Here is a 22124-nt window from a genome sequence, read left to right on the forward strand (position 1 = left end):
TGTCAGACGGTCCAGGGACTTGGAAACCATGTTGTGAAGTTTGACTTTTATTTTAAAAACATTAGGAGGTGCCAGTGAAGCATTTTAAGCAAATAAGTAATTTGGCCAAGCTTTTATTTTTTGAAAGCTCTTGGGCTGTAAAATAAAAAGTAATCTGAAAAGAAGAAGACCAGAAAATAGTGAAGCCAAATAGGTGAACAACACTATGAAATAGAGCAGAAAAGAAAATACTTAAGTGTGATGACTAACAGTCTGGAACAGAAGGAACAACAACATTTAGAAACAGCTACCACACTATTAAACCCTAGTCCCATGGTCGGCAAACTGCGGCTCTCGAGCCACATGTGGCTCTTTGGCCCCTTGAGTGTGGCTCTTCCACAAAATACCACGGCCTGGGTAAGTCTATTTTGAAGAAGTGGCGTTAGAAGAAGTTTAAGTTTAAAAAATTTGGCTCTCCAAAGAAATTTCAATGGTTGTATTGTTGATATTTGGCTCTGTTGACTAATGAGATTGCCCACCACTGCCCTGGACTAAATCAACCCTTGCACTTGCTTTATATAAATAATTGTCTCACTACCCTTTATCCAACATCATTCCCAACCTCTCCTACCAAATAAACCCTCCTTCCCCACTATCCTAACTGTATCAACCAATGTCCAGCACAGTGGCCATTTGGCACATATGGCTATTTAAATTAATTAAAATAAAATTCGTGTTAAAAGTGAGTTCCACAGTAGCAATAGCTACATTTCAAATGTTCCATAGCAACAGATGGCTAGTGGCTACTGAGTGCCCTGCCCAGCTATAGAGCATTCCTGGCACTGCAAAACGGTCTACCGACAGCGCTGGGCTTTAGATATACCTACATCTGCCACTTTACCAGGTGACTGTCTACCTGCGAAGGCACCTGTGAGGACAGATTCACTCATTGTCTCATGCCCAGACCTTGTGTATTAATAAGCTTCAGAGTGCAGTGAAGACCCGTGGTGTAGGAGCCACAAGACAGGCTCTGTGTTTGGCTCATTAAGCCTCACCCTGCTCTGAAGAAATAGAAAAGTAACAGGCATCACCCATGTTTTATCGGTGAGGACACAGGCACAGAAATTAACCTGCCTGAGGCTATACAGTCAATAATGGAGTCACAAACAGAACCTGGATTCCCTAATGCCCCAGCAGTGCCCCATTCATTAAAGTAGTCATGACCCATTTAAGAAGCCAAGGATGGAAACTATTCCATTTCACCTGACCCAAGCAACTGTTTGCTTTATCAAATAGCTTGTTACATCCACAGGAGGGTCATATCTATTAGGGTCCATATCTCATATTTATATACGGACCTAACGCAAAGTGTGTGTGTGTGTGTGTGTGTGTGTGTGTATGTGTGTGTGTGTGTGTGTGTGTGTGTAAAGCAAAAAAATAAGAAAGAATATTCATCCCCTGAATTTGCCAAGTATTTTATCACATACGATGGGAAAGAAAGGATATTAGACACACTTATTGAAACTAAAAGCGCCAAGGCACTCTTGTATCAGTACTCTGTCATTCGGTCACCTATAAAAGTGATAACCTATCAGCTCTGCGTTTGTAATTCCTATTTGCCTCTGTAACCTGAGTGATTCTGATCTCTGTGTGTTCCTTCCAGACCTACAGAAGCAATGGGGACACAGGGCAGCATTTCCATTTCAGCTACCTCACTCACTGCAAAGAGTGAAAGAATATATATGGAGACATGAACCAAGCTATAGATTACAGATATAAAATCCACACACAGCATTTGCTTGACAGTCTTTACAATGACAACTGTAAATGTAGCAGCCAGCACTCTCTAAGGCAGGGGTCTTCAAACTACGGCCCGCGGGCCACATGTGGCCCGCAGAGGAGTCTGATCCGGCCCGCTAGGTTTTTTGGGCAGTGAGCGCAGCCGAGGTGTTACAGTAGGAATTAGTAGTTCATATAGTCCGGCCCTCCAGCTCTCTGAGGGACTGTGATCTGGCCCCCACTTTAAAAAGTTTGAAGACCCCTGCTCTAAGGCATCTCTGCCCTGATCCTGCAAAACAACGGCCCAGAGCTTCACCTGAATGATGTGAAAAATCTTAGAAATAGTGTGACAGCCCTTGCCTAACATCTGAATTTTAACAGTTGTTATAGTAAATATAAAGAAATAAAAAAAAAAAAGGAATCGAATATTTAAAACAATTTGAAAATACTGGTAAGCATATAATAGTTATTCCTGTGCTTCTAATTCTTTTCCTAATGATAAGTATTAATCAATCCAAAGAATATAAAAAAAAAAAAATTGAATTTGTATAGGAAGTCACAGCTTCCAAAATAAATTGGACAACTATTTCTGAATTAAAAGAGCATATATCCCTCAACTATGTCTCATAAAGAAAAAGGGCATGAATGATGATTCTAAATCCAGAATTTAATGGTCACATCTAACCTAATTATGAAAGAGAGCCATCAACTGGATTAGAAAAGTCTGCTTCACGATAGACCGTGATTTAGGAATACAAGCCAATGAAAAAAAGTCTGCACGCTGAACTACTCACACAGCATTCCTGGACGCTCCATGGGACAGCAGCAGCTGGACTATGTCCATGTGCCCGTTCCTGGCCGCATCGTGGAGTGGCGAGTCGTTCTGATACCCAGGCGTGTTCACCAACGCCTTGTGCTGGAGTAACAATTCCACTACCTCCAGGTGCCCGTGACTGCAGGCTTCATGCTGATTTTGAGAAAAGAAAAGGAGTGAGAAGAGTGATGAGGAAGAGCAATGCCATAATAAAACCACACTTTAGAAAAATAAATATGAACCTCAGTCAGCAAAACTGGTTCTTACCTAAACACTCATACAACAGGCCATACTTTGTTGACAGTAAAACCCACCATTCATAATCTTGGTGATAAGATACATGGTGATCAAGATCTGTGCAATTCACGAAAGCCTGAGGTCAAGTGCTCTTATTTTAAAAGAAAATGTAGCTTTAAACCAATAAGAGCTCCTAAATTATTCTACAATAAGAAATTTAAAACAAGAAAAATAAAATAAAACTTAGAAAGTATTTAACAACTAAATCATGCATAAAATTTGAAATTCTCTAAGGCTGAACAGAATTCATTAAATCAGATGCTTAGCCATAAGCTAAGTGGTCTACACATATACACGGAGTGGCCAGATTATTATGATCTCTGAACGCAAAATAATCTGGCCACTCTGTGTGTGTGTGTGTGTGTGTGTATGTGTGTGTGTTTATTAGAGGTCCGGTGCATGAATTCGTGCATGGGTGGGGTCTGGCCAACCTGGCTGGGGGGAGGGACATGTGCAGTTGGCTGGCTTGCCTGCTGGTTGAACTGGTTGAGGGGACAATTTGCATTTTAGCCTTTTATTATATAGGATATACACTGAGTGGCCAGATTATTATGCATTCAGAGATCAGTGTATATAACAACCCAATAAAGTGAATGCGTATAAGACAAGCTTCTCTTACTTGCTAAAGCTACAGATGACTGTACATCCAGTATCAATGATAACAGAAATGACATGGAGTAGATGCTTAAAAAGAGCTTACTAAATGAATGACATAACTGGTAACAATGGAATGTTCAAAGGTATCTCACATACAAATCTTTCCTTATGTCTCATGAACTATTAACAATGCCCCTCTGTTGTAATCTAATACATAACAGAGAGTACTAAACTAAACATCTGTAGGCTTAGTTTATTTCTAGGATAAAGGAATCCAAATTCAGCATCAGGTCCTCTAAAAATCACTCACCAACTTTTACTACAAAGCCACAGAGTGGAACAAGCACTCTGATCCTAACTAAACCTTCCCACCTTAAATTTGGCAAAGAGAAGCCATAATAACGTTCTAACCCAGTAAGAATTTCCCAATTTTTGTGACTCTCCAGTTCCCAGCGTAAGGCCACCCACCTCATCTGTTGACACAGCTATGGCTATATTCAAATCACACACTTACCGTCCTAATTTAATTAACCCACATAGCACTTGTTCCATGTATTTGTGCCATTCTTTTCCCAGACTACTCTTCACACTACATTTTAACAGTAGTGAGCAGGGACTTTAAAAATGATACTGCCTCTATATATTTAGAATTGGGTAGGGTATGTACGTGAGGCTGAGGTAGATCCTCAGTAAGAATCACTGCTGGTGCTTCCTAAGCACCCATTTCCTCTGGTCTCTCTCTGTGCTCTACAGAATGCTTCCAATCGCATGCAAAGCTGCAGCATGGAACCTGATGTTGGCTCTCCACACAGTTGCTGCTAAGTTCAGTAATATAGTATAACTGGTTTCTTAAATCTAAAGGTAGTCGGTCAAAAGGTAGCTCATTTAGTGCCTATCACAATTGAAGAGCTAGATGTCAATCATTTTCTCTTGTTGAAAATATGTCTTCTGATTTAAAAAGGGTATATATATATATATATATATGGCAGAGAGTGATACAGAAACAACTATGTAACTATAAACTATTAATAACTAGGAAAAACAAACAGAATGGGAATAAAAAACAAGCAAATAGGAAACTACCAATGGTGTCCAGCCAGCGTGGTCTTTAACATTTGGGTCACTTCCGTTTTGTAAGAGGTATGTAACAGAAGGTATGTCGCCCTAGTAAAAGACAAAGAAAACAAAAAGAAATCAAAATTCATCGAGGATCAAAATAAGACATTGAGTTTTGTTGTTTTTAAAGGTTCTGCGTCTTTAAAGATAAAATGAAACAAATATTTTCCCTTATGCATATTAGTCACAAGTTAATAAATAATAAGGTTTTGTATTCTGAACTATTTGAGGTACCAAGTCCTGGAATTCATATGGTACGTACATCCTTAAATACAGAGTACAAAATCTCTGCTATAAGCAACCCATAATGAAATTCATTTCAAAATATCCAATAAAGGACACTAGCCACAGATCATTTATCTAATCATAATAAAGTTTTCAAAGTCATTTCATTTGTGAAAAACATTCCTTTGAGCACACATAAAAATGGCCTCTGAGTGTTGTTTAAAACAAAATTAAAGCCAGGAAGACTGCTCAGTAAAACCAATGTTAAGACTGCCAAAAACTGTCTTCCGCGCTGTCACTCTATCCTTAATGCATTAACTTAGCTTATATTCACCTTATTTGCTCAAAGATATTTTTCTAGGCAGAAGCAAGGCTTATTTTTTCCAAAAATAACTAACAGCTTTCTCTGAAAAATAAATTGAAAACTTCCATTTGACAAGTTACTTATGACACTGCTGTGTTTTGTGAAGCTCCTCTTTAGGTAGAAAAAATCTGTCTCCTCCACTCCCAGCCCCTATACTCTTCTGAAATAACTCTTCAGCCTCTAGAAGTTGATAAGGTCGAAGTCATTAAGACCCCTTAATATAGTAACATTTGCTTTTATTTTATTGTTTTGGCTCCATTCAAATGCAGCATATCTTAAGATGGTAACTTAGTTTTCTGAAAAGCAAATCCACATGCTATATATATATATATATATATATATATATATATATATATATATATATATATATAAAAAGTTCCTAAATTAACAGAATGACCTTAATATTCAACGCACCTAAAAAATAAGCATGCTATGTATTTCAAATCAAATGCTCCAGTTCAAATAAAAAATATTTTTCCATGACAAAATACAAATATGAATTTTCTAAAATAATTTGGGGCAGATGAACTGCCTCAACCACACCCATTCCCAACCTTCAACATGGAAGTAAACACAAGAAACAGTCAAAAAACTTTCTCAAAAAGTTCCTCATTCTAACTCTGCATGGTAATCACAAAACCATATTCACCTAAAAAAGCCCGTAAAATAGCGTAAGCACAAGTGTGGAATGGAGGAGTCATGGGAACAGTCACGTAGGAATGGAGTGACAATTTAGAGACTAAAGTCAGAATCTCCTGTAAGGCTGTTTGTTGGACAGTGGTGTTTTTCTCTCATGTCACCTCTTCATATCATCAAAGATGTCTTTGTTACAATTGCACCCCTAGACTTCCCTGAACTGTATAGCTGATTGACAAACTGCTTTTGTTCCTTTATTTTGTTTTTTTCTATCACCATTTATTGCCCTATACCCTCTTTCACCTCCTCCCACCCCTCTTCCCCACAATCACCACACTGTTGGCAAATTGCCTGCTTTTAATACCCAACCTGCTTTCTCTCCCCAAGTACTTTAAAAGTTTGACATATTTTCATCCTTCTCCTTTATGTAAATTTAATGTAATGCACATAAATAAAATTATGATAATTAGATAGGATCTATAGTAACTGGGTAAGCTTGAACCAATATGAAATTTCCAAGAAATAAATTAATTTCTGCTTCTGATGTCTTTAAATTGCTTTATTCTATAATAGAATATTTTTTGAGTAATAAGCACTCACTTTTAGGTTCCTCACAGCTTACAAAATAATTGAGACTTTTTTTTATTAACCACAGCAAGAAGAAAAAAAAATCATCTGAGGAAAGTATTTACCAAGGCTTATAAGAAATTTTAAATGGATTTGATATTTTGAAGTAACACCTTAAAGGCTGAAAATAAGGAAGCATGCATGCCACACTGAATTTTCTTGTTAACCTTTCATTTGAAGGACTCTTCACACATTCATGCATACTTTAACAATATAAATTAACTTTCCAAAAACAAACACACAAACAAACAGAACTTTTTCCTTGATATACAGGTTTACACTTCCAAGATACTGTTAATAAACATCTTTATAAAAATAGTACAGGACATTAAGATTAAGTACAATAATCATGAGTTACCCCGGATGGTTAAGCTTTCCACATATATGAACTGACCAAGTACCTAAAGTTTATTTTAACAACCAGATGTAATTTTTTTAAAAATCTAACCATCTGGAATAGAGCTCTCAAAAATATTAAACATTTCCCTGGCCACTGAGCCAGGGTTGACTATTTGAAATAAAATTTCACAGATGATTCTGACAATCTAGTCATGGAGACATAAGCTGCTGGTATTACAAAGGTGGTGGATGACAGACAGAGGGAAAAGGAATACGGACTGCAAGAGGGGTTCTAGAAATTAAAATCTTAAAATGTCACAGGTGCCAGTGTGCATCTGAGTCCTTTGCTACTTTCTCGAGAAGCTAGTAAGAAGGATCGTGTAATAATGTGACTCTACACACAGTATAACATGAATTACAAAGGCAAAGCATGAAGGAGCTTCTCACCAGGGATTTTCTCTCTTCCTAAGAATTCCTCCTCACCTTTCTTATGTTAAGCACATCATGCCCTGTAAGTTGCCTTCAAAATAGTATCTATCATGTTTGTATGACAAATATATCATATGACATGAAAACTTCAAGCAATTCTTGTATTTCACTCATAACTCATGAGTTATGAGTAATCATTACCATTTTAAAGATGGGTACTGGAGAACTTGGGGGGGGTTTACCCAGCACCTCCAGCAAATCTGACAAAATAGAGTAACAAGTCAAAATCTTCTCTATGTCTAGAAAAATGTCAAATACTAGGGTGTGTTTTTTTTCATTAACTTAGAAAAAAAAACAACAACAACATAAGTGTTTATATTAATAGGAGGAAAGACATACAAGCTAAGGGTATGGTCAAAACTGCCATTTTAGAGAAGTTAGGAAAGTCTCTCTGAAGAGGTGGCATTTGAGCAGAAGCTGAGGAAGGGATCGCACAGGGCTATGCAGGCATAGAAGACTGGATTTTGTTTTAAGAGGGCCAGGAAGTTATTGGTAGGGGAGCAGAGAAATGACAAGTTCTGACCTAGGTCAGATTATTACGGCTGTCATATAGAGAACTGAATGCAGAAAAGCAGAGCAAGAAATGAGATGCTGCTTCATGGTGTGTTTGGAAAAATGACCCCCAAAAAACTGTCTGTGTCCTAATCTCCAGAACTTGTATGTGTCCTGACATGACAAAAAGGACTTGGTAATGTGATTAACGGTACAGATCTAGATGGGAGGATTATCCTGCACTCTCAGGGTGGCCCTGGGTGTAGCCAGTGAGCCTCTAAAACAGTGGTTCTCACCCTTTCTATGCCGCGATCCTGTAATACAGTTCCTCATGTCGTGGTGACCCCCAACCATACCATTATTGTTGTTGCTACTTCATAACTGTAATCTTTCTACTGTTATTATAATGAATCAATGTAAATATCTGTGTTTTTGGATGGTATTAGGCTCTGCAGCAGCGGTTCTCAACCTGTGGGCCTGGAGCTGTATTGAAGGGTCGTGGCACAGAAAGGTTGAGAACCACTGCCTTAAAGGAAGGGAGCCTTCCTGGCCAGGTCAGAAAGATGATGCAAGGACTCCACCCCCTATTGCACAGCCAGCAAGAAAACAGGATCTCAGTCCGACAACCACAAGAAACATGCAGTTCCTTGAAACAACCCAAATAATCAAGGAAATGGGTTCTCTCTTGGAGTAACATCGCTGACATGCTGATTTTAGCCTGGTGAGAGCCACACCAGACTTCTGATCTAAGAAAATAAATCTGCCTTGCTTGTAGTCACTAAAATTGTAGAAATTTGCAGTGACAGCAACAGGAAACTAACACAAGTGGTCAGGGCAACAAGAAAAGACAAGTAGCTTCCACTAGGGTGTTGGCTATAAGAAGACTATGGTCAACAGAGATTCCCAGAGGAAGGTCTGGAGCAGGATATGAAAGAATTTTGTTAATAATGTTCCCAAATTCAGAGGTCGTTCTGTAAAGCCATCACTGCAGCAAGGGAAGCTAGCCGGCCGAGAACACTCCAACTCCCAGGGTGCTCTGCCCTCAGTGCATACATACACCAAGCATGCATCACACGACCACAGCCTCTTTCAACCTGAGGGGCAATGGAACATGGGAAATGCACGTCTACCAAGACACTTTACGGAAAAATAACAACTACAATGATGACAACTACAATCCATCTTTTGACACATAAAACCTGGCACTCCCCTTATTTGCTCTGGCTGTGTGAAAGGTCATCAAATCTAATTCATTATTCAGCAGCAGAAGCTTTTCCTCTTTTCTGTGCCTGGCTCATTTTATAGTCGTTTTAACCCTGGGGCCCCTCTAATCCTTCTCTCAGGCAGGTGGATACAAAACACAAATTAAGACAGCAGAATCGCAATATCTGGCTTTCTAGTACACCCAGATTATTTCATTTTCAGCTGCAAATGAAAAAAATTAGGGTAAAACCACTAAAATGAATATTATTTATCATACACAGATGCACACACACAAACAAACCCACTAAGTTTCTCTCAAGTATGTGTTCTATTAGAATCAAGCTGGGTAGGGGTTAATTTTAAGAACGTTTTTAAAGAGACACTATGGTTAAATAGTGACTTAAAAAAACAATAGAAATCAATTAGCTTTTCACAAGCGTACTGTGACAGAGCCTGCCAACTAATAACAACATCCGGTAAGTTCAAAAGAATCTGAGTGGGTAACTCTAATGCCGGAAAGACTCCCAGGGAACTGACAATCTCACAGGACTGGTGAGAAACAACCTTCAGCGTAAAAAACTCACAAGGCAGCTCATGCCACATGTCTTCCTGCCTGAACATTCTACTGTGGCTTATTCCCATGGCCTGTGGGCCAGACACCTGTCTGCTTGGGCACTGAAGGTTTACTGGCTTACATACTGTCTATGGCTGCGTTTGCACTACCAAGATAGAGTTGAATAGATGTTATAGAAACTATTTGACGTGCCAACCTAAAATTATTTACTCTAACTGCCCTCTAAAAGAGCATTTACCAAACCATGTACTAGATTCTGGGTCCTAGAGATCCTCATTAATAAAGATAAAGAATTCTTCTTCTTAAAAAGAAAAACGATCACACTAGCCAGTTTAGCTCAGTGGATAGAATGTGGGCCTGCGGACTGAAGGATCCCAGGTAATATTCTGGCCCGGGTTGCAGGCTCGATCCCCAGTGTGGGGCGTGCAGGAGGCAGCCGATCAATGATTCTCTTTCATCATTGACATTTCTATCTCTCCCTCTCCCTTCATCTCTGAAATAAATAAAAACATATTTAAAAAAAGAAAAAGAAAAAAGAAAAAGAAAAATTATCTACCAATATAGGTGGATGCTTACCTAGTGGTCTGAAAATAATTCCCAGGAAGCAAAATGCAGACACTAAAGTAGCCACATTTTTAGGTACTATTCAGAAAAGTGAACAAAAATAATTATTATGTTAGCTACTTACGTCTATGAAGCATTAATAATATTGTGTCAAGGTTTATAATAGCTTTATGTGTATATGTATATACATTATATATAACAGGGAAAACAAAAAATAGTCTGGTTTTTAAATTATGCTTTGCAAAAATCAAACTAGAGCTAATCCTGAAAATTCAAGTTGTTCAAGGGATATGTAATCCTGGGCATGTAATCATACTGCAGAATCTCCCCCGACCTGCATCACATTTGGAAGACAAAGCTAGGAAAAAATAAAACACTAACAATTGGAAAAGACTCATTTTTGTGCTTTTCCCTTTCTCCACACAAAAAAGACAGAGTCCCTGGACTCCATGTCTACCCCACGTTCTTCCCAGATGTTTTATGTCACCAGCCTCACGAAGGGGTTCCTTCCAGATCTCCCGAAGTTCTCTTTCCATACAAAGGACCCAAGGATTTCCCAGAGAACCTATTGGAATACCCAAAACCTATCTTATTTAGGATTAAGCTCTCCCGTGTCCTATTTTCCATTTCAAAGATGAACCACCTCATGCTCCATAAACCAGCCAGGTTCCAAAACAGACACTGTCACACCCCAGGTGTTGAGGCGATAAATAAAGAGAATTAACTTCAATGAGCGGGCTAGTGGAAGGGGTGGCTGGCAGGAGGGCACAGCATAGCTCCTCTGTGGAGACCACGGGAGCCACTCTCACGGTAGAATTTCCTGATCTTTGGAGAAACACACAGATCTCATCTCACAACCTTCCAAATCCTCGCTGTGCCCTCCAGGAGCCTGCCACTTCTCACAGTGCCCCTGGCTCTACTGCTCAGAAAGACATGCTGCCAGCAGTAACTTGACAATTACCTTTACCCACAAAGCATGAGAAGGATGGGTCAACACAATGGTGAAAATGGAACCAACTATTCTGGAATAGACAGAAACAAAAGCCCCTGCCCAAAGAGAAGCTAAGAGAGTGAAACACTGAAATTTCCCTAAAGATCATGTTCCTCGGGCCTCAGAGTCAGTTCGTACCTTAATGGAAGCAACATGGAGCAAAGTCTCGCCCTTATGATTCCTTTTCCCAGCGGAAGGGTTCCCGGGGGGCAGTCTCCTTGCTGGGGGGCTGGACAGCATCCGCCCGTAATTGGTGCTGTTCAGGGTAGAAGGCGGGGTGCCCGGTGAGGAGCTCAGGGATTCATCCAATATCGTTCTGATTTTCCTCCTTCCTCTGGCTCCAGCTTGACGTTTGCTGGAAGGCTGCAGAGAGCCAGGCACTGAGGTGTTTTCAGAGAGCCCTGTCTGCTCATCAGCATTCTCACTGGCGCTGGAAACGCTGCTTCTGCGTCTCTTAGAGCTGGGACTGGACGGTCTCCTGTGACGCCCACGTTTCCCGCTCTCGGGTGGAAGAGCATCTTCTCGGAGATCCTGCTCAGGAGCCAGGCCTTCAGGCCCGCTCTCCATTTCCGGAGACTCTATCTGCTCCGCCAACGGCAGAGAAACCTCGGCTAAGTTTCCAAAACCTTCATCTTCTGCCACAGAGCCGCTTGCTAATAAGTCTATGTCACCACTTCTCGGAGGACTGGCATCCACAGAGAAAGACACCTGCTTTTCCTTAAGTTTCTCTTTGGAGTCAAGGGGACCATCTTTTTGGTCTGCCTGTAAATTCCACAACTGGTTGATCTTAGTTAAAGTTTTCCTTTTCTGTTTTTTCCCAGGTCTGGTAGAAGCCTTTTTAGCCCTGGCAGAGGGGTCTGCTGGAGGGCTCACGGAGACATACTCATACGTCGAGGCCTGCTGAGCATTCTCATCATTCGTTACTTGAGGCTGAGTTTGCACCGAAACTTTACTCACAACGTATCTGACCTTCTTACTGCGAGGACTGAACCACATTTTTATGGAATTCTTCTTACTTCCTGCATGATTAAATAAACTTGTTCTGGATGGTTCTTCTTTTAAACCTGAGAGAAAAAAGGAAAAGAAATCTGTCACATGAACTTAATCTCTCCAGCTGGAGCTCCCACCGAATTTGTTTATGGTTTTCCTAAAGTGTATCGCCTTTAATTTATGTACCCCTTAATCTTGTCCTAGACAGACTATGAGCTCCGTAGATATCTGGACAGTCAAACGAATGTTCACAGAATCTTACGTTAGTCCTGATAGTGTTCTAGGAAGAAAACAAGGAACTTATATTCTACTGGGGATGACCTGAAAATATGAATAAATAAGTAGTGTATTATTTGTTTATTTAATATCAATTATATATACTCAATAAGTAAATAATCTAAAGAGAAAAAAGCCAATGATATCTTACTATAATACTAAGGACCGGTAACATCCACTGTATAGGAAATAAACATGTCCTATTACTAAGGTGTTACATAAAATTGTCAAGTGTGCTTATTCTTGATTTCTTTTCAACTTTCTCATGTCTTTAAAACATTAGCGAGAAAAAGGAAATTATAAAATATTCTAATTCCTTTTAGACATTTTTTCTTCACACAGAACACTTACTAGTTTATCGGTTCAAAATTAACAATACATTATAAAATTAGTCAACTAAAATCTAAAGTTCAAAATTAATTCTATTTTTTATCTCCTGTTTTTGAGTATAAAACTACTATCTTTACAAACAGATCTGCCAAAAACAAGTTTATGAAAAAGAAAGAAAAAAGATGGATTGTGAAAAACAAATAGTGTATAATATCTCAGTAGAAATTACAGAGCCATGATCCCTGCCTAGCAAAGGAATTCTATCAAACTCTGCTCCACTCCAAAGAAGCCATCCCTTCCTCCTGGTGGAAAAATGGCAGGACTACACTGGGAAGACTAACTGATAAGCCCAGCTGAAGCAAGAGTGTCTGTGAGTAAAGGCAGACCCTCTGACATCCTTATGATGTCCCAGCTGACAGCACCTGGTCCACCAAGGGTTATTAGGACATCCATTCACACAGACTGAATTTCTAAATCCAACAAGGTCTTTCCTCTGCAGTGATAAGTAGATTTCAAACTAAGTCACTTCTGACACAATCTCACATCTAGAGGAAAGGTCAAAAGGAAATGTTACTGGGATTACTTTTTAAGAAAGACTCTGGATTACAAAGACTAAATAAAGGTGGATCCACTGGTGGTCTGCAATAACTTGTATTTCATTTTTTAAAGTTTATTTTAAACATACATCACGACATTTTCAACTAAAAAGTCAAATCCTGAAGTCTCAATGCTTATAAAACTTACTGTAGAATTAGGCATTTAATAAAAAATTAAGGCTTGTCGGTAGTAGCAACATACCCAAATGACTAAAAAATTCTAAATTTAAAAAGACAACAAATTTCGCTCAGACATACATATTTCTTTTTTTTTTTTTTAAATATATTTTATTGATTTTGTACAGAGAGGAAGGGAGAGAGATAGAGAGTTAGAAACATCGATGAGAGAGTCATCGATCAGCTGCCTCTTGCACATCCCCTACTGGGGATATGCCCGCAACCAAGGTACATGCCCTTGACCAGAATCGAACCCGGGACCCTTTGGTCCCCAAGCCGACGCTCTATCCATTGAGCCAAACCGGTCTCGGCCATATTTCTTATCTTATAAAGCAATAAGTGAAAACAGCATATATTCATGTAATTTACAGGCACACAACTTCACTAGTCATCCAGTAGTACTACATTACTCAGAATTATTTTAATGTGTATCTTGTCCTACCTAAGCAAGGACCACAACCACAAGTATGTTATAAATTCTGGGCAATACACAGCATAAAACCCCCTCCACTCTAGAATATTAACCACACTATGACAGCTGCAATAGTTCATATGGGTTAATGCTTCTAACCATAAAAAATTATTATATTAATTTCACGAAGAAAAACACATAGTCCTTCCTCTACATAAACGTCATACTGATAGCATTTAAAAGAATTCTGTTCTCTGAATTTAAACATTTCTGAGTGCTCCTAACTGTCCAGGCACAGAGACGCACATGTGGCCAAGGAGCTGCTCAGCCAAGTTGATTCTTAAAACGGAATAATAAACTATAGGAAAGGCAAGCAATTAGCAAGTGTCATTCAGCTGTCATTAATCTACATCAAAGGGTTACACTGAACAAAGGGTTACACTGTGTGCCTTTCAGATGATCCTATTGTAGGTTTTGCAACAGAAGTTGAGAAATCTCATTGACAATCTAGCCCCGTATTAAAAATCAAAGCAAAGCACTTTGCTATCATCTGCGCCTTCACTGAAGAATGGTTATTTTGTAAGTTAAGAAGTATTCACTTCTACCTAAAAAATTAAAGCACAGCTATTCACATGCTCATCTTCATCTATTATAAAAGAGTCACAGCATATAGGAAACACTATGTAATTTGCTACAGAGAGACCAGCCTCTCCCCTGAAACCAGAAAAGAAAGTTGTGATCCTATGAGAGCATAATCACAATGTTTTTTAATGTCACCAACACCAACATATACTTCACAGAGCCTGGCCAGCACCTGCGAGGTCTAATTTAATATGACGGGGCCAAGAGAAAATAAAAACTTTCAAACTTAACTCCATTAGCAGAAAGCAGATTATGTTGTAAAGAAAACGCTAAAATTATCCATAAACGCTTGTCACAAAAATGTATGACAGACGGTCTCTTCGCTTTGAAATACACTGAACCGAAAAAAATTTATTCAACTATCTAGAAGCTGGTTTCAGAGAGTATTACTGTAAATCAGGCTGCTTTATCTCCAGTGTATACCATATACTATGTCCCTGACTTGACAGGTTCTTCCTAATTATCCACCTTAATTACAGTGATTATATATTTTACAGTAAGTGCAAATAACAAGGTTCATTAGGAAGATAAATTGTGAACTACAGGTCAAAAAAAAAGAGAAAATGTGGAAGGAGTCCAACCATTCCACCTCATTCACCTTCAACACTAGACCAGTTATCCACATGATTGTGGAGCTAGACCTTGGGAATCATTGAATCTAATACCCTTATTTTATGAGGAGGTCATTTCCAATATCCTCATTATTTGATCCAACTCTTATTTCTCTCTACCTACTCAGCTCACTCACCTTCCACCACGTTAAGCACTTGCTAGATAAACTAACATAAAGGTCCTACATAAAACATATTGGATAGATAAACCATAAATAAACACTCTCAAATGCCCTTCCAAGCCTAGTTTGCTTTAAGGGACATCAAGAGGAAAGGTTGATGACAATTAATTTACAGTAAGGAGAAAAAGCTTCATCATGAAATGAGAACTGAATTAGAAATGTATATTTCAGAGAGCATGTATATTTCAGACAGAATGTATATTTATTATCTTCTATAAAACTAGCAAAGAATGTGAGCACTATACATTGAATTGTTGAAAGCACAACCTAAGAATTTGTTCTAAACTTGTTTTTTGTTTTTTTTTAATTAAGTTTAGTGTCTGGGATATGAGTGAGGTCTTAACACTGCCAATTTTTCTCCAACCCAATTCAGCAAACATAACGAACACATATACTTCTAACAAAAGCAACATGCTAAAGAACAAAACAAACAGCAAGAAACTTACAATCCGACTGCCCGGCTTAACCCAGATCCATCATTTCCTTATCTGCAGAATAAAGGGGTTAAAGATAGCCTTCTAGCTCCTAAAATTCTGCTTATATATTACGCAAACTGTGAAATTTCAATTCATCATAAAGTACGTAATACAAAAGCTAGCACTACTAAAGTCTGGAAAGGACTGAAGTAATGACTCATTATATAATAAGGAAAACAAACACAAAATGGCCTTCAAAAAACTAATCATCCTAATTTTCCCCCAAGTTCCACCTCTACTCTCAGATGAGAAAGATGGCATTCTGAATGGCCTTAGATCCCACACAAAAACTTGTTTCTAAACTCAATAATTGTCCTAAATATAATTTTAAATGATCAAATATTAAACCATTTCACAATCATGGTCCACAAAAGATGAAAACCATACAGATTCAAAGATCATTAGCCAAGGTAAACTTTCTGAAGAAGTCCTCCATCTTACTCTTCTTTGCACCCTGGTATCCTGGGCTCCATAATTTACCTCTCCTCGAGGGTTACTCTGTCACCATTAAAAATGTCACACTGCTGTTACGGGTTAAACTGTGTCCCTCCTAAAATTCATATAAAGAAATCCGACCCACAGCACCTCCAATGTGACCTTATTTGGAAACTGAGCCATTACAGATGTAATTAGCAATAAAGCTCATATGACTGGTGTCCTTTTTAAAAGGGGAAACCTTGACCCTACCTTGTGAGAACATGTGAATATGAAGCCCACTATCTGCAAACCAAGGAGAAAGGCCTGGAACACATCCTACCCTCACAGAGGCTGAAGGAACCAATCTTACCTTGATTTTGGACTAGCCTGCGGACCTGGGAGATAAGGACTTCCTGTGGTTTTAAGCTTCCCTCCCTACTCTCCCCCTCCCTCCACCCCCCATGTGCGGTGTGCCCCTTCCTTATGGCAGCCCAGCAAGCTAGTATCCCTACAGTAGCACTAATACTCACTACACAGCAACTGGAGAAGAATCAAATCAAATCATCACGACAGACACCAATCGCGCAGAAGCACCCCAAACTTCCATCTTGGCCAATATTCCTCACAGACCACACATCTTTAAGAACCTCATGAAAACCACTTTCAGAGGCATGAACGTTTTTCACACTGTATAATTAACTCAAGAGGCTCACTAATCCTTCCCCTCCACCCCATCACGGCCAACCATGCACAGACTCTTGATTAAGGACTCCTGTCTTAATCAGTGTTGGGGAGGGGGGTATCGGATCACACACCAATCTCTCTAATCAGAAAATAAACACTATTAGCTCTGTCTCTGAATAAGAAGGAAAAGAATACAGATGAACTTAGTAATAAAACTTTTCCTCATTGTGCTCTTAAGAGATTTATAACAGCATTTTTTCAAAAAGATAAAGTACTTTTAAAAATGTGTACAATTACATCTGAAAGTCAGTAAAATGTTATTACTATAGTACATTTTATCATAAAAGAAAAGAGAGTAATGATCAGATAACTAGATGAAGAAAACTTTTTGTAGGTAACTATGATTTTAATTCTTAAAAATATGGACAGAGTCAATAAGACTCAGTATTTATTTTGCCAAATCACTTCACCATTAATAGTTGACAGTGACACAGCATGTCGGAAAATGAAGATGAAAAGGTTTTAAAATAGAAACCCAGCCCTTTCATATGTGCATTATCAATGGTGGCATTCTGCCAGCCAAGAATAGTTTCTCCTATAAAGGAACACACGCTAAAAGGAAGTGATCTGGGCAATAAAAAGGCAATTCCCATATCTAACTATGAAGATTCAAAACACTACTTTCTTTCCACAGCTAATTAGTTCTCAGCAGAAAGCACCATGGGAAGACACACAGTTAATACACAGAGTCTGAGAACAATTTGAAAAACATTAACCCCCACTTACATCGGAAAAAAAGGGAGTATTAGATTTTTTGCTCTTCAAAAATGTGCTCATTTAATTAATTCAGTCTAGAAAAGTGATCCACGGAAGGAAGTTGTATTCTATCTTGTAACAGTGTATTAAATACATTTAAGAATAAATCACTACACATATTACACAGAGATGACCATAACTGAGAAGGCAGGCAGCAGGAGCAGTAAAAGAAGTCTGGCCGGACAGTCGGAAGAAATGGACTGTTCTTTGGTGCTCACTACATGTGTGACTGCACACAAGGCCACTGAACCTCTGTGGCCCTTGGTTTCTCATCTGTAAAAAAGGAGTGAGACTTAATTACCTCTAAGGTATCTGTCCCTCAAAATAATTCCAAATGCTTAAATCTTAAAACCTGAAGCACACCACTCAGAGCTCCTGACGGCTCTTTCACACACTCCATCTGACAGACACGTCACAGGTGACCCAGAGGAGGCAGACATGCCAGCTCACCGGGCAGCTCCTTCTCCTGCAGCAGACTCCGCAGCTTGCTGCACAGCTGGATCATGCTGTCCAGCTGCCTGTTGATCTTCACATCCTGGATCCAGGCGGGGGTGTTACACACTGGACATTCGGTTCCCAGGCAGTCACTCACACAGTTACTGAAAAGGAATTTTAAAATATATGTAATTATCAACGCACTCAGCAGAATCTGAATTCCAACAAATAATGGCTGTTTATATTTTTAATTTGACAATCTAAGGGAAAAGTGCTCAGTGCCCCTAACTAAAAGTCATGTATTGCATGTTTTAAAATTTTTGCAGTACACTGGTTAAAAGGTGCTGGGATATATCAAAACCATCTTTTATTTATTTGTTATTTTTTTTAATTTATCTTTATAGTTGTGAGTATTACAGATGTCCCCTTTGTTTTGTTTTTGTCCCTATTGGCCCCTCCATTCCGCACCCATTACTCCCAGGTAAGAAAATTCAAGATTCAGGGCACATTGTGAGATGAAACTGACAAAACTTAATGATAAGGAAGAAAAAGAGCAATCAAGTCTGACTTATGGTTTTCACCTTGAACAACTTTGCAGTCAGTAGTATCACTTATTCCCACCATGTTTCCCCAAAAATAAGACATCCTCCGAAAATAAGACCTACTTACCGGTTTCCTTCTGAGTGAAATATAAGGCATTCTCCCCCCCCCCCCCCCACCGAAAATAAGGTCCCCCTAGGCTAAACATGAGAGATTTGGTCCACTGAAAGAAATGGAATCACAAGAAATTCACCAGGAAATTCAGGAATTGCATTGTTATGATGATGTTCCAGAATATGATGACATGATTGTCATTGAATAAATGAGTAAATTCTTGATACTGTAGGATTCAGTTTGTCTGGTTTGTGTTGACAACTACTACTGTACTACCGTACCATATACAGGTAATAAATTTCCTTTATTTTCATTTAACAATAAATGTGTACCGTATTCTTCTTCATGGAAAAATAAGACATCCCCTGAAAATAAGACCTAGTGCATCTTTGGGAGCAAAAATTAATATAAGATACTGTCTTATTTTCGGGGAAACAGGGTAGGAATCACCAAGCAGGAACAGGTTGAAGGGGATGATGGTCTACAGATCTGCTCTGAAAATACCAAATCTGAAATCCCTTTCATCCTCCAAATGAGATATCAGGTAGGTGATGGGTACTACTTCCTACCCCATCTCCTGCCAGAAACACCCACATAACAGATCCATGTTTCTAGCAACAAAATCGGGACCCCAGGCGCAGCTGCTTCCCGCACATCCCCGCCCACCAAAGTCACAAAGCAAATTATCTTCCTATGTGCTTAAACTTCACATGGCAGTTTTCTCAGACCAGATAGTCCCATTGTCATAACTTGAAATTAAAAGATTCAAAGGAGGTTATATAAACCCTGCTCAATCAAAGACATTTAGTCCTTACAGTGATTTCTTCTGAGTAAGAAACAGGATTAGATGAGAATCTAGTATTGCATAAGCTGGGGCTTTCATATTATAACATGGATATAATTTCACAATAACTACTGCAGCTTGAATCGTGTCCCCCAAAAAGTTTTGCCTCCAGTACGTGTGAATGTGACCTTATTTGAAAGTAGGGTCTTTGCAGACAATCATATTAAGATGAGATCACTAGGCTGAGCCCTAATACAATGACAGGTATACTTGTAAAAAGGAGAGATTTGGACACAAGAGACAAACATGCCCACCATGTAAACATGAAAGCTAAGACCAGAGTAATGGATCCACAAGCCAAGGACTGCCAGACGCTGAAGTTTCTCCATCAGGATGCAGGAAAGCAGGGTGGGACAGAGTCTCCCTCACAGCCCTCCAAAGAACCAACCCTGCTGACACCTAGCTCTTGTTCTTCCGGCCTCCAGAAGGGAGAGACAATACATTTCCATGGTTCTAAGCCACCAGTTTGGGTGCTTGTTATGGCAGCTAGAGGAAGTTACCACAATTACTGTAAGAACTAGACTTTCATAGTTTGGAAAGTCTAGATTCAAAACAAACTGGAAGGGAAAAAAAAGAAGACGTAGTTGAATGATATAATAGATATTAATTTTCTCCCAAATTTACCAAAGCTGCTTATTAAACTTTATTAACTTTGATCAAGTAATCCTCTTACAGCTTTGATTTCTTTCTTGTAAATTAAGATATTTATAAAGTTCAAAATGAGATAATAAAGAAGTTACCTTGCAGTATAAGGTGGGATAAAAAATATTATCATCAATATGAATACATGTCTATTACTTGTAAAAAGCATAGTTGCTACATAGGTATATATTAATTATATATCTGACATATATGATATATATCAAGCCAAACTACTTACCTACAGAATATGTGCTCACATCTTCCTAAACACACAGGCTCCCTCAGAATATTAGTGCTGTTTGAAGGAAAAAAAAAACAATCAAGATTTAGTCACTTATAAATAATTTATACTCAACATTTCATAAATCCAAGGCCCAACACTATTATTTTTCTTTCTTTTCTCAAAGTAGATGTTAAGGATGTGGTCATCCTGATTAAATATTTTTAATCAGAGGCCCGGTGCATGACATATGCACTTTGTGGGGGAGAGGGTCCCCTCAGACTGGCCTGCACCTTCTCACACTCCGGGACCTCTTGGGGGATGTCCAACTGCTGGCTTAGGCCCGAGCCCCTGCTCTCTGCTCCTTAGCAATGCCTCAGGGGCAGCTCCTGCACTCACCATCTGCCCCTGGTGGTCAGTGCACCTCACAGCGACTGGTCATTTCCCATTTAGTCAATTTGCATATTAGGGTTTTATTATATACCTGCCGAATTCAAATAACTACCAAATTCGGTACAAATTGTAACTTTTTCAATAGCATATACTGGGAAGTCGTAGAAAGTAACTGTTTAGGCATCTCTAAACACTCTTAGACACTCAGGCATACAAATCTATAATGCCAGATAGGCCCCACAGTCCACTCCTTCCTTGCCAGCGCTCAGGCTACACTTTAGTACAGAACAAAAACTCTCGGCAGGGGCCTTAATCCTGGCACAAGAAGTTATTTTTCTCCCCCCTTCTAAGCTCTTCTAGCTAATAATCAAACTAACCTGAGACAGATTAACAGGAGAAAATGTCCCAAGTCTATTATAGATGCACATGCAGGGGAGCCCCTGACATAAGACCCAGACAAAGACATTGAGCAGCTGCGGGTTATGTACCATTTTGGACAAAGGAGAAAGGGATAGGGGCCTAGGACTTTCAAGGGGAAGTCGGCAATTCCTGAGACCTTTGCTTCTTAATAACCAGCTTGAATCAACATCCCGAAGAACAGATTTAAGGATGGCAAAACGCTGGTCCCCAGCACAGCCTTTTCTATCACTGCTCACCAAAAACTCCGTGCTCTCCTGAGGCCAGTCTCTGAACCATTTCTCAAATACCCTGGGCCAACTCCAAGCCCACAACTGCTCAGTCTGTTCTCCCCCACCCAGAATACCCATCCTCCACCCCCAGAACTATTCCTGTTACCCAAATACTGCCCCGGGAGATAAAAATGTCACCAAACAAAGCAGCTCAAAAGTTCTTGGGTGTTAAGTTTCCATGCCATCACTCACACTAAACCTGTACCCTGCAGCAGAAATGTAAAGCACACGTACACAAAAATCTTACTTCCACAGCTGAGAAGGTTCTTTAAAAGAAAGGGTTTATGAGGCCATTGCTAGCAAAAAAGCAGAAAGACAGGTCTTAGGGCATGGAGACAGATATGTCCAGCGGCTAGAGTTTTAAAGTATATTTTATACATCAAGAAGGCAAAAGGAAGAATTTACTTTAGCGATAGACGTGAGAAAGTGAAGCAGGGCTAGTGCTGGGATAGGCCGGCAGAGTCCTAGATATTCTCTTTTTGGATAATCTTGGATATAGCCACCTGGAAACTAATGAGATGATTCCAACATATGTGGGAGCCCCTTTCACGC

The 22124-nt window shown here is 39.3% G+C and overlaps 1 protein-coding gene across 1 annotated transcript in view; it reads right to left on the reverse strand.

Annotated features, from left to right (window-relative positions):
* BARD1 (BRCA1 associated RING domain 1) overlaps window positions 1-22124 on the reverse strand; it is a 58029-nt gene that overhangs the window by 26763 nt on the left and 9142 nt on the right. Inside the window, exons 2-6 of the mRNA XM_084892642.1 lie at window positions 20509-20565; window positions 18146-18294; window positions 11225-12150; window positions 4550-4630; window positions 2553-2725 (exon numbers count right to left, since the gene is read on the reverse strand). Coding sequence (XP_084748768.1) covers window positions 2553-2725; window positions 4550-4630; window positions 11225-12150; window positions 18146-18294; window positions 20509-20565 — 1386 coding nt within the window. The remainder of the gene's footprint in view (window positions 1-2552; window positions 2726-4549; window positions 4631-11224; window positions 12151-18145; window positions 18295-20508; window positions 20566-22124) is intronic.

Source organism: Pipistrellus hanaki, assembly GCF_964339955.1.
Source record: "Pipistrellus hanaki genome assembly, chromosome: 8".
Lineage (NCBI taxonomy): Eukaryota > Metazoa > Chordata > Mammalia > Chiroptera > Vespertilionidae > Pipistrellus > Pipistrellus hanaki.